The following is an 11,904-nucleotide window of genomic DNA, read 5'->3' as shown; positions in this document are numbered from 1 at the left end:
ATTAAAAAAGACACTTGCTACTTCTTTCAAAGACCATGAAACTTAATTACATAACAAGCAAATTTTTGCCCCTTTCCTTATACATTAGTGTCTTTGGTGTAGTTGTACTTAATACATTCTTTTAACATACAAAGTATTAACATAATTTAAAAAAAAATTAAAATTCTCAAAAATGCTTCTAAACAAACTCTAAGACTTATGAACCTAGTCACCTAGCTAGATTTAATATGTTTCTTTACCAAAGTTGAAGTCATGATAAGCATATAAAGACAATTGCTCCACAGGGTCCAAAATGGAGCGCGCGCACCTCACTATAAATAAAGCTTGAGGAGCAGTGTTTAGTTCACAACACAAGCACCATTAACTTTTTCTAAGTGGTGTTAAACAATATGGCCTTTGTTCTCTCCATTTTGTTTTGCATGTTTGCCATTGCCTCTTCTCAGTTAACTTCAAATTGCTATGAATCAACATGTCCTCAAGCTCTCTCTATCATCAGATCCGCAGTCATTGGTGCAGTTGCCAAAGAGCATCGCATGGGTGCCTCATTGCTTCGTCTTCATTTCCATGACTGCTTTGTTAATGCACGTTTCTCTTCCTCCCTCTCATGCTCATGCATAAAAAAAAATATATATTAAACTTCGTCATAATTACCATGCATTATAAATCTTGTTTTCAAGTCCTCATGCATCCATCTCAACCCTAGTTATGTCGACCCTAACGGTTATGATGTGTATATATATAATATTTATATTATGATTGATTTTGTCATAATATTTTCATTCATTAATTAATTAGCATGTTAACAGTTTGATATGAACTACATTACATACACTGTACGTTTTCGCCGTATGTGTGTACGTGTAAGTACTCATGCATGCTTCTTGTTTTCGGATCTAACTTGTCATGCATGCCATCCAGTCCTTGACAAGTACACAACACACGAGTGTGAATTTTAAATTCAAACTGCTTTTTGTGAGTGGAAGAAAATAGAAAATTGTTTGGCATAGTGGTTGAAAGTTAATTTAATTAATTATAGAAGGCATGGAAAGAAAAGTTGACATGCATGTTCAGTTTAAACAAAAAAAATAAGAGATTTTATATCTCCCTAGCTACATTATTTTGTCAAAATTAGCTTAAATTTTTATATTAGATACAAATATTCTTTACATCTAGTTGTCATGGAAATAGAGCTAATTAGTACGTTTAAGGCACATTATATTAACTGCACTTTTGTGATTTTTGATTATTAATTTATTTGTTACGGATACAAATAAACTTGTAGGGATGTGATGCATCTGTTCTGTTAGATGACACTTCAACCTTTACTGGAGAGAAATCAGCTGGTGCAAATGTGAATTCTCTGAGAGGTTTTGAAGTAATTGATGACATTAAAACTAAAATAGAGGCTGCTTGTCCCGGAGTTGTTTCTTGTGCAGATATTCTAGCTATTGCTGCACGTGATTCCGTTGTTGCAGTAAGTTCAATACCATAATAAATGTGAACACATAAAATCCAAAATAATAAACAAGACAGTATATAGTATGTTGATATATATTTATTGGCTTGTTACAATATATCTTACAGAACGTGTCTCTTATAGCCTGTAAAATTTCATTAACTTTCACATACTCATTGTGAACCAAAGATATCTTACATGAATGATTTACAATAATACTATATTCTCACTAATTATATTCAAAAAGCTGAAAACAGTGGTAAAATTACCTAAAACAGTGTTATATCTAACAATTCACTGTTAAAAATTGACTGGTATATTTTTGGTCTCTGTATCTCAGTTGGGAGGTCCATCGTGGAATGTTGGGTTAGGCAGAAGAGATTCAACCACAGCAAGTAAAGATGCTGCCACTAAGGATATTCCATCCCCACTAATGGATCTCAGTGCCCTTATATCTGCTTTTGCAAACAAGGGGTTTAACACTAAGGAAATGGTAGCTCTGGCAGGTAAATTAGAACTACATTAAAGTATATATCTTTCCTATTAATCCATAAATTTCACTAGTCTCTAGTTAATTAATTAATCACATCCATATAGTAATATTATGTCAATTTTTATTATTAGAATTTAATGGTAATATACTAATAATAAAAAATAATTTTATATTATCAACTAATCAGCCCTCACTTTTAGTTTAATTTTTACTTATTTATTAGATAATAGTGTATCAGTGTATAACTATTAAAATGTTAATATTATGGAATATGAATCTTGTGTCATCTAAACTTTTTTGTCCCTCAAATTTTCATGCACATATAGGAGCTCATACAACGGGGCAAGCCAGGTGTCAGTTATTCCGAGGCAGGGTTTACAATGAAAGCAGCATTGAGTCAAACTTTGCAACATCACTCAAGTCAAACTGTCCAAGCACCGGTGGTGACACCAACCTTTCCCCACTTGATGTCACCACAAATGTTCTATTTGATAATGCTTATTTCAAGAATCTGATCAACAAAAAGGGACTTCTACATTCGGATCAACAGTTGTTCAGTGGTGGTTCTACAGATTCTCAGGTCACTGCCTATAGCAACGACCCTTCAGCTTTCTCTGCAGACTTTGCTAGTGCCATGGTCAAAATGGGTAACCTTAGCCCCTTAACAGGGAATAGTGGCCAGATTCGTACCAATTGCCGCAAGGTTAATTAAAAAGTTGGAAAAAAAAAAAAAAAGATGAGCAAAAAAAAGATGCTCATTCTGTCACAGTATATGTGATCTTTCATGTATTATATATGGTATTTCCTAGTGTATGTTTAGCGATAATAATCTAAGAATTTAAGTGTAAGGTGTTGTGATTAGAAGCTTTAGTTCTCTCAAAATAGAGAGTAATAAAGGAAAGTGGTGCATTGAAATTCTGTAGTTTGTTATTTAAGGTCTTGTAGCAGAAATTTTCAGCTCCATGTACTAGTAATCTAATATTATTTGTACTACAATAATTTATATTGTGCATCATCAACTATATAGTATATACCATAAAAAAATATAAATAAATATAAAAAAAATGCTTTGGTAACTCAATCACTCCAACCAGCAGAAAATATAGAACAGTAAATAATGTTATTATTTTTAATAAATTTGGTTAATTCCGAGTTAATTATCTGAAGAGGAAGAACCTGTGGTTACTGGTAAATGACAATCTATATCTATCAGCACATGAAACACTACCTTTGCCAATGATTTGTTTATTTGTTACTCTCCTATTCACATTTTTTGTAAGGGGATCTTCTTCCAGTTAAGTCAGGGGAATAACTGGTCTATTATAACATTTAGCTCTGTCATGATAACCACATAATGATTTCATAACTGTTAGATACACCGCAGCTTAATTTTTTTTAAAATAAATGATGATGATCCTTAACTAGGCTTAATTGTTTTAACTGCATGTATACTTTTATACAATTCTTTCTACCAAAATAACCATTAAAGCATTTTGTTTTGTACAAAAATAATAGTTACTTAAAAAGTTGCAGCCTTCAAAATTGAATTTCAGATAGTGCTCTAAAACTACATAATTTTTCCCCAGCATTAAATCTAATTTTCCCTTATATCATGCAAACTCCTGCCAAGTGCCCTGCCCAACTGAGTCAATGAAAAGGGTGAAAGCAAAGCCTTGCAAAAGAGTATATATAGAGAGAAGCACCTAGTAAAACGTTCCAGTTATTGAACAGTGCAGCAACATTCAGAAATATATTATTCCTTATGCTTCGCGCGTTTATCTGATATGGATCATTCAGACACGGCCTAATGAAATTTATATGAATCAGCTAAACAAGCTTCAGAAAATTATAAGCCAAAATATATATTGCAGATGAGTTATAAATAAATGAATAATAATTGATGGTTGACACGTTTTCTAATGCTCATTGAAGGACGATAAAGCTAATATAATAACAAGTTAACCATTTAGCTGAAACAAAAGCCAGTCGAGAAGTTTGCTCCTAAATTTCTGACAAAGATCGTATTTTCAAAAACATAAAAAAAAACTTGCAATTTTTTTAATTTTCAGTTTAAATTTTAACATCTTTAATATAGTCAACTATATGGGATCTGTAAATTTTGTGGATCTAAGTATAACGAAGATGAATTTTTGGTTTCATTGTCATACTTAATTTGCAGTACAAGCGTTTGTTGTTTAAGGTTACACCCCAAGAGGTAGGGGGAAAGAAAACAGAGAAAACCCACGTTAGTTACCAGCCGCTGATGTGCCAGATAATAAATATTCAAACATTAGTCATATCAATGATTGATGCATATGCAGAAATGAATTACAAAAATGATTGATGCATACTTTTAAAAAATATTATTTTCATTTTCATTTTGTATTTTCTAAGCCAAAATAGGTAGTTAATTTCGTAGATATTATATGTATGAGAAAATGTTCATGCATGCACAATCTACACAAACTATGCGTCCTTTATTCGATTGTTAACATGAGTAGGGTTTAAATTAAGCTTTGTAAATTAATTAATATAAAATAATTTTTGAAAATTTTGGGGTTGATGCCGAATCACCCCATAGGAAATTATGCTCAATGCAAGAAAGTAGGTGAGAAGTGTGTGCATGTGTAAATTTTTTCTGTCAGGAATATATAATTTTTTGAAATGCGTGTGTCAAGAAATATAAGAATTCCTTTTCACCGCCAATTAAAAAGCAAGAAGGAATTGTATAAATATGTATCATTTGATCTTGACAATAAATATTGTCCCATCATCCCCGTGTTAGTGCAACTGGCAAGTATAATAAAAAAAGAATTTGATGTTGCTTTTTATAATTAATGGTGTCATCCTCTAGTGTGCGTTGAATGAAAAAAAAAATGTTATACAAGCTTAATTAATTAATCATAAACTATCAAATCAAATCAAATATATATGAATTCATCAATTAAAAAGATGTATCTGACTGTGAGTTTACAACTGATTGAATTATTTATATTGTGCCTCTATGAAATCATACTGAAAGACCTAACGCTAAGAGATCATGTATCAACCTCCGAATTAAAACCCCTTAATTAGTTTATTAGTAAGTAGTAAGAACCAAATTTGGCGACATTTTTATTTGGGTCTCTAGAAAGGTTGTTTAGGCCACATTTATTGGGCCATCAAGAATATATTATTGTATACGTTTGACCCAAACTAAATTTGAATTGAATAGTTTTAAGGATATTTTTTCAATTAATTAATAGATTATTTTCTAATGCCTAAAGCTTAGGTTAACAGTGGATGCAATTTAATTTACTACAGAAAACCAAATTTAAATATCCATAAATAACATAGGTAAGAAATTTAATATATATATATAGAGAGAGAGAGGGGGAGAGAGAGAGAGTACATCTCCATTTAAATTTCTTATTCTTTTTCCAACCATATTAAAGTTTTGTCAAGAAAGTCTAGTTGATTGATTAGAGTATGCAAGTGTTGTAAACTTCTTTAATACCAAATTCAATTCTTATAGATAAAAAAAAATTAAAAAAAAACATACTTGAAGTTTTTAAACCAACTTTTACAATTTGATTGAGAGTTTGCAATTTATTTATTTGATTTTATTCATTTTAGATTTTATATACTTATTTTCTATTATTTTTTCTTAAAACTTAAAGGATGGAATTATAGTGTTTATTTTGAATTTTATTTACTCGTAAAGAAACTCAATATATTGTTGAAAAATTACAAAACTATAATTCAGCAGCACATAACTAGATCCATGCATACGAAATACAGAAGAATTGAGATTTGATCAAGTGAAGAAGAGTGAGAGGAATTGATAAAGAGTTGAATTGTGGAAGAGAACCAAAGAGAGAGATAGGATAGGGTAGCGTGTTCGAAAAGAAAGATATATTGCATCAGTTAAATTTAATGATATTTTTTTACTCAAACAAATAGGTTACTGATGTGTTACACTTATGTAACATGTAAAACTTTCATTTTAAATATAAAGACTTATAAAATTTTGATATATATGAACACTTCCAAGGTACAATCCAATTGATCTCACAACGAAACAAATAAAAACAATAATAGTAATATAGCAACGAATGCATCACGCGTTTACAGACTTCTTACACTTCACGGTTCATCATTTGAACCAATAGTCTTATTGTCAACAATAAACAGAAACGTATAGAGATTATAAAGATCAGCACATGACTTTTATAAACAGTTGCTCAATCGTTATTCTTCTTCCTCTTCTTCTGTTTTGATCAAGACTTGTAATAATAATAATATATGCAGCTCTAGTAGTTGACTTTTCTGCAATTACACCTGATTTCTCCTATATACCCAGTAAGAGGTTTAATGTTACCCATCTTAATCATGGAAACCCCAAAGTCTCTTGCAAAAGCATAAGGGTCCTTGCTGTATAGTTCTACCAACCTATCACTTTCACTACCATCACCCTTGAATAGCTCTTGATCAGAATGGAAGAGACCCTTTTTGTACAACAAAGCCTTATAGTATGTGGTGTCAAATCTTGAAGGAGTGGCATCAATTGGTGCCAAACTAGAGTCTCCACCAATTCTAGGGCATGACTCACGCAAAGTGGCTGCAAAATTAGGGTTTATGTTGGTGTCATTGAAGATCCTGTCTCTGAAGGAACTGCACTTTGATTGGCCAATGGTGTGGCCACCAGAGAGAACCACTAGATCCTTGAGATCCAGGCCATGTGATTGGAAACTAGCAAGAAGCTGTGGGAGGTTGAAAAATGGTGGAGGAAGATTCACATTTGCAGCATCCCTGCTTGCATATCTTGCATCTCTTCTGCCTAATAGCACTCGGTACCAATATTCTGGACCCCCCAACTGATAATTATCGCATCATGCAAAATTGTTACTTTTCACTACGTGTGGCTCATAATTAACTATGAGTCCAGCCAAACATTATTTAATCAAAAGATATTAAGTAGTCAAAGAGTGTCAGGGTTTTACTAGTTTGATTAAGAATGAAATATAATCCACATGTAATTATATTTATATGAATTTCACATAGTAAAAAAGAATATAGATCTATTTGGACAAATTTTTCTAAAAATATTTTTAAAAGAGAAAAATAGAAAGAAATAATGAAATATATGTTTATCAAAAACTAAAATTAGTTTATATATAAAACTCTTTCTTATTCGTTTTTTAAAATTTTATTTTTATTTATATAAAATTAATTTTAATTTATGGAGAAATTCATTTATATGTGATCATGATATCAATTGATCTACATTTAATAATATGCAATCAAGTTTTTCAATTTACAATTGAAAAAATTTACTACATGTCTTATAAAGGTTGAATAGAATCGTAAACACGTGATATATAGTCTTAAACCATGAAGTAATTTCTTGTACGTACAAGAATTGATGAAAGATTTGGATAGTACTCACTATGGCTACAGAGTCACGAGCTGCTATAGCTAAGATATCTGCACATGAAACTACTGCACCTTTGCAAGCTTTGTCAACTGCAGCTTTGATTTCATCAACCACCTCAAATCCTCTAATCGAATTAATGTTTGGAAGTGCAGTCTTCTCTCCCAAGAAGAAAGGTGTGTCATCTAGCAGCACTGATCCATCACAGCCCTGTAGTTTGTCCACGTGGACATTTCATGTTCATGTATGTGTAAAAGGAATAAAACAAGTGACATGTCATATGTAAATGTAATGTTCCTGTTGTGAACTTTCTGCTATGGGTTCTTGCTATGTCGTAGTTGGAAATTTTGTCATTAGGTCTGACTTGTTCCCTACGCATCATGTTACATCACACTTGTTTCATTTTGCTACTTGCAGCATTGAAAATTAATTGTTTGACACAGTGATAAAGATATGAACTTAACCTGAGCTAACTAAGTCAAGTCTAATATTTTATATATATATATATGCAGCATATCATGGTGATGAGAATTCTTCTCAAGTGAGAATTAATTTTAATCGTATAACTATACATTAAGAATAAATATAATAAATTATCTTTCACAATAGTATAATGATTTTGTTGTTTTTTCGAGACATTCTCTTTCTCTATACATACGTACATTAATTACATGACATTTGATATTAGATGTTAGATTTTATATAATATCACATTTAATAACTTTCATAGAAAATAAGTTTGATATAAAAAAAAATTGTTATATAATGATATATACTCTATAGTGACACATTATTCATTAAAAATTATTTTCACTCATACAATAAATATAATACATGTTAATATATTATTAAAAAGTATAAGTATAGATTATAGTAATACCTAAAATATATTATTAAATTTTATTCAAAATTAATATTAAAATTGTCTATTATTATATGTCAAATAAATATATATTTACATATATTATACCAATAAAATTCTTATAATATATGTCGTTGCATGTCGGAAAGATGGGATGATTCTTGCCTGTGTTCTTTGGGATAACCATATTAACCACACAGTAAAAAGCAGCATGCAAGAGAAGTAGCTAGCTATAGGATTAAATCGTAGGAAATTAAACTACATAGTTTGACATGAATAATGATGGCATGCACTAGAACAGTGGAACTTACATTAACAAAGCAGTCATGGAAATGCAAACGCAGCAAGGATGCTCCAATGCGTGTTTCACGAAGAATTGCCTGATTAACAATTGACTTTATGATTGGCAACGCCTGAGGACAAACTTTGTCATAATAATCAGGAGTTAGCTGAGCAAAGGTCGTAGGTATCATAAATATTGTTGCCATAACAAGCACAACCAAATGATGAGAATCCATTGTGTTATGCTTTATGATGAGGTGAATAAGCACAAAGGCAGGATTTATACATATATATAGAAGAGAAGTACAGGAAGTAGCTAGATCGTAGCTTATTTCCTTGTTTGAGATATCAACATATATAATATTTTACTTTAGGTCATGCTCAGCACCGTTGACCACTACCCGTAGGAATTGCACAAACACTGCCTCACCAACTCTTAGATATTGTCATGATTAATTGTGGCGTATCGGTATATATAAAACGGATACACATGTTTTAATTATACCTTTTATTTATATAACATGTGTTTTTTTTTTAATTATTAGATGGTCTTATTTGAGGAGGTATAATTAATTACTATTACTATCATGTCTGATAAAACTAACCCCATGAATATATTATATAAACAATGTAATTTCATATTCAAACTCAAAATTAATCAATTATATATATATATATATATATATATATATATATATTTTTTTTTTTTTTTTCCTAATGTTCGTCCATTTGCGGTTGGAATACATTAATAAACTATCACTAATATATATTAAGACAACCTTTAATTTTAATAACTTATTAACACTTTCCAACAATTGCAAATTAAGTAATTAGTACATATGTATAGGAGATAAGTTACTCAAAGAATAATTATTTTATCTTTGATGATTTAGATTGGAAAAAAACAAGGTAATTAAAAAGAAAGAATAAAAAAAATTTTAATTACTCTTGGAATAATTTAGTTTTTCTTATATATAAAGGGGGGGAGTATATATATATGTTGTCCAAAACTTATTAAAGTTGGTTTGAATATATAGAATTTTTTAGAAATATTTTTATGAAGAAAAACAATAAAAATAAATTTATCAATAAATTAAAACTAGTTATAGATAAGTATAAATTAAAATTTTAGAGAAACTAATATATAAGAGAATTTCTATAAATTAATTTATTTTAATTTTCATTCTAAAAAATATTTATAGAGAAATTTACTAAACAAAATCCTTAGTATATACACATATATCTTCATTATCTTGCCTAAAGCATCTTGGTATGCTACAGCAACAAAGAAAATATTAACTATTTATTTTTATATATTATATGGGTCAAATGCGAAAAATTTGACTACGTACTAAAACAATATTTCTATATATTTTTTTAATATTATTCGATTTAATATAAATTTAATTATTTCATCTAACGTAGTAAATTAATCTTCTTTTTAGTCTCCCATTTATTTTATTATAAACTTCCTGCTTAAATTATATTCAATCATCTTCGATAAATCTATTAAAATTGCATTGTACGACTCCAATATATAAAACTTAATTTCAAAAATTTACTATTCGTTAAAATAAAGTTAATTAGTTGATTAAGTATCAACTATTTTTTTTTATATTTTATGACATTTCGTAAAAATAGTCTAGTAAATTAAATTCTCTCTCTCTCCCTCTCTCTCTATAAATATAGAATTATAACAAACTAAATACATTTTAAAATTAATTTTAGCGTACATATTAGGTTGACTTATTTCCTCAGCCGATATACCATATATTGTTTGAAAACTTGTAATTCTTATAAAAATTAAACATATATATTTAAAGTTTCTAAAATTAATACTTTTATAATATTAATATTTTAATTTATAGTTTAATTTTGAGATACATATTACTCAAATTTCTTTACTTTTAATTTTGACGATACAAATATTTGTAGCAACCTCGGTCGCGACGGGACGGCGAAAAATAAATTGAAAAAGAGGAGTCGTCACCAATGTTATTTTTTACGGAAAAACATTGGAAAAACCATAAAATAGAAAACAGTCTACGAAAACCAAATTTTGAGTTCGGGAGTCAATTACGTGTGAGGAAGGTATTAGCACCTCACAACGTTCGTCCTAAGACGATTACCTTTAATTAATTAAACTAATTATTTATAATTTATAAAAATATTTATCTCACTAAAATAATCAAATATATTTTATTTTTTTTTTGGGCTCGACAAGATTTAATTCTTGCTCCTACGTATCTTCATGTGCAATGAAGAATCAGAGTTACGTAGTTCTTTGTAGAAAATATTTGTGTGTTGATATTTTTTAATTAAATTTTATTTTTGTTAAATATAAGATTCTTGAACTGTCTCAGCTCATTCATCTTAAAAAAATAAAATTGACCAAGGTGTACACCAAAGTCAATTCAATAAAATTATAATTATAATTATTGCTAGAGATGTTATGATGTTAAAAAATTTATTGGTTGAACATTTTTGTTTTTGGAGAAAAAATTTAAAGATAAGCTGTCACAACTTGTACTTTAAATTCTAAGGTTAAAAAGATGTCACATCTAATTAACCATTCCTCCAATAAAATTTTTGATACAAATACTTTGAATATTTTATATTGAATGTTGTGGTAATATTTTTTTGATATAAATTATATTTTAAAAATTTAAATAAGAAGAGCTTTAAGGTGACAAATTGTCACAACTTGCACCTTTAAGCTTTAGAATCAAGAGAATGTCACATTCAAATAATTTCTTTTAAAATATGTTTATTATACATTGATTAAATTACAAATGTTAGCTTTCATTTTCACCAAGTGTTTTATTCTAAAAGATTTAGAACTTTCAAACTGTAACGGCTTGTGTTCTAAGAATTTAAGATCAAAAAGATATTATGTCAAATTAATCATATTTGAAATTTCGAATATTAACCATTCTATTATTAATCACTAAAGATATTTAAATTTTAATAGTTCATCCTATAATAATATATAATTAATATTGTTATAATAATAGGAAGAATAAAATATAAACAATGCGCTTATTTTAACAAACTTCATTTATATAGATTTCATATATGCAAGCTCAAACGGTGATTTCACGCAAGTTCATCCTCAGGGGGTTAAACCTTTACGTAATGCAATAGAGCTAAGATATAAGGGGTCACATAAAATAGCAAACTGCGTGTTTAAAGCTATTGATGTTAAAAAGAAAAAAACGAAAATTCATGACACATATACATGGTGAATGTAGTGTAGGAAATAAATAGTGAAAGCACACTAAAGTATGTCAAATCATGCTGTAAGAAAAGTTGATAATGGTAGGAAAAAAACAAAAGCCAATAACACATCTTTATACAATGTGAACGTAGTACCAGGGGTTGCAAAACCATTGAAATGT

The 11,904-nt window shown here is 29.1% G+C and overlaps 2 protein-coding genes across 2 annotated transcripts; one reads left to right on the top strand and one right to left on the bottom strand.

The window, feature by feature from the left end:
* The first annotated feature begins 333 nt into the window (after positions 1–333).
* Positions 334–2,964, top strand: LOC109792943 (cationic peroxidase 1). Its single transcript, XM_020352392.3, has 4 exons — positions 334–581; positions 1,283–1,474; positions 1,797–1,962; positions 2,276–2,964. The coding sequence occupies exons 1-4, from the start codon at positions 390–392 to the stop codon at positions 2,659–2,661; spliced, it is 936 nt and encodes a 311-aa protein (XP_020207981.1). The 5' UTR covers positions 334–389; the 3' UTR covers positions 2,662–2,964.
* Positions 2,965–5,927: 2,963 nt separating this feature from the next.
* Positions 5,928–8,818, bottom strand: LOC109795361 (peroxidase RIP1). Its single transcript, XM_020354834.3, has 3 exons — positions 8,536–8,818; positions 7,378–7,572; positions 5,928–6,805 (listed from the first exon to the last, which is right to left on the bottom strand). Exons 1-3 carry the CDS (start codon positions 8,740–8,742, stop codon positions 6,242–6,244), a joined length of 966 nt encoding a protein of 321 aa, XP_020210423.1. The 5' UTR covers positions 8,743–8,818; the 3' UTR covers positions 5,928–6,241.
* Positions 8,819–11,904: the final 3,086 nt, after the last annotated feature.

Source organism: Cajanus cajan, chromosome 9 (assembly GCF_000230855.2).
Source record: "Cajanus cajan strain Asha chromosome 9, NIPB_CcT2T_4, whole genome shotgun sequence".
Lineage (NCBI taxonomy): Eukaryota > Viridiplantae > Streptophyta > Magnoliopsida > Fabales > Fabaceae > Cajanus > Cajanus cajan.
The sequence above is the reverse complement of the archived record's forward strand: the minus strand, read 5'-3'. Positions and strand labels throughout refer to the sequence as shown.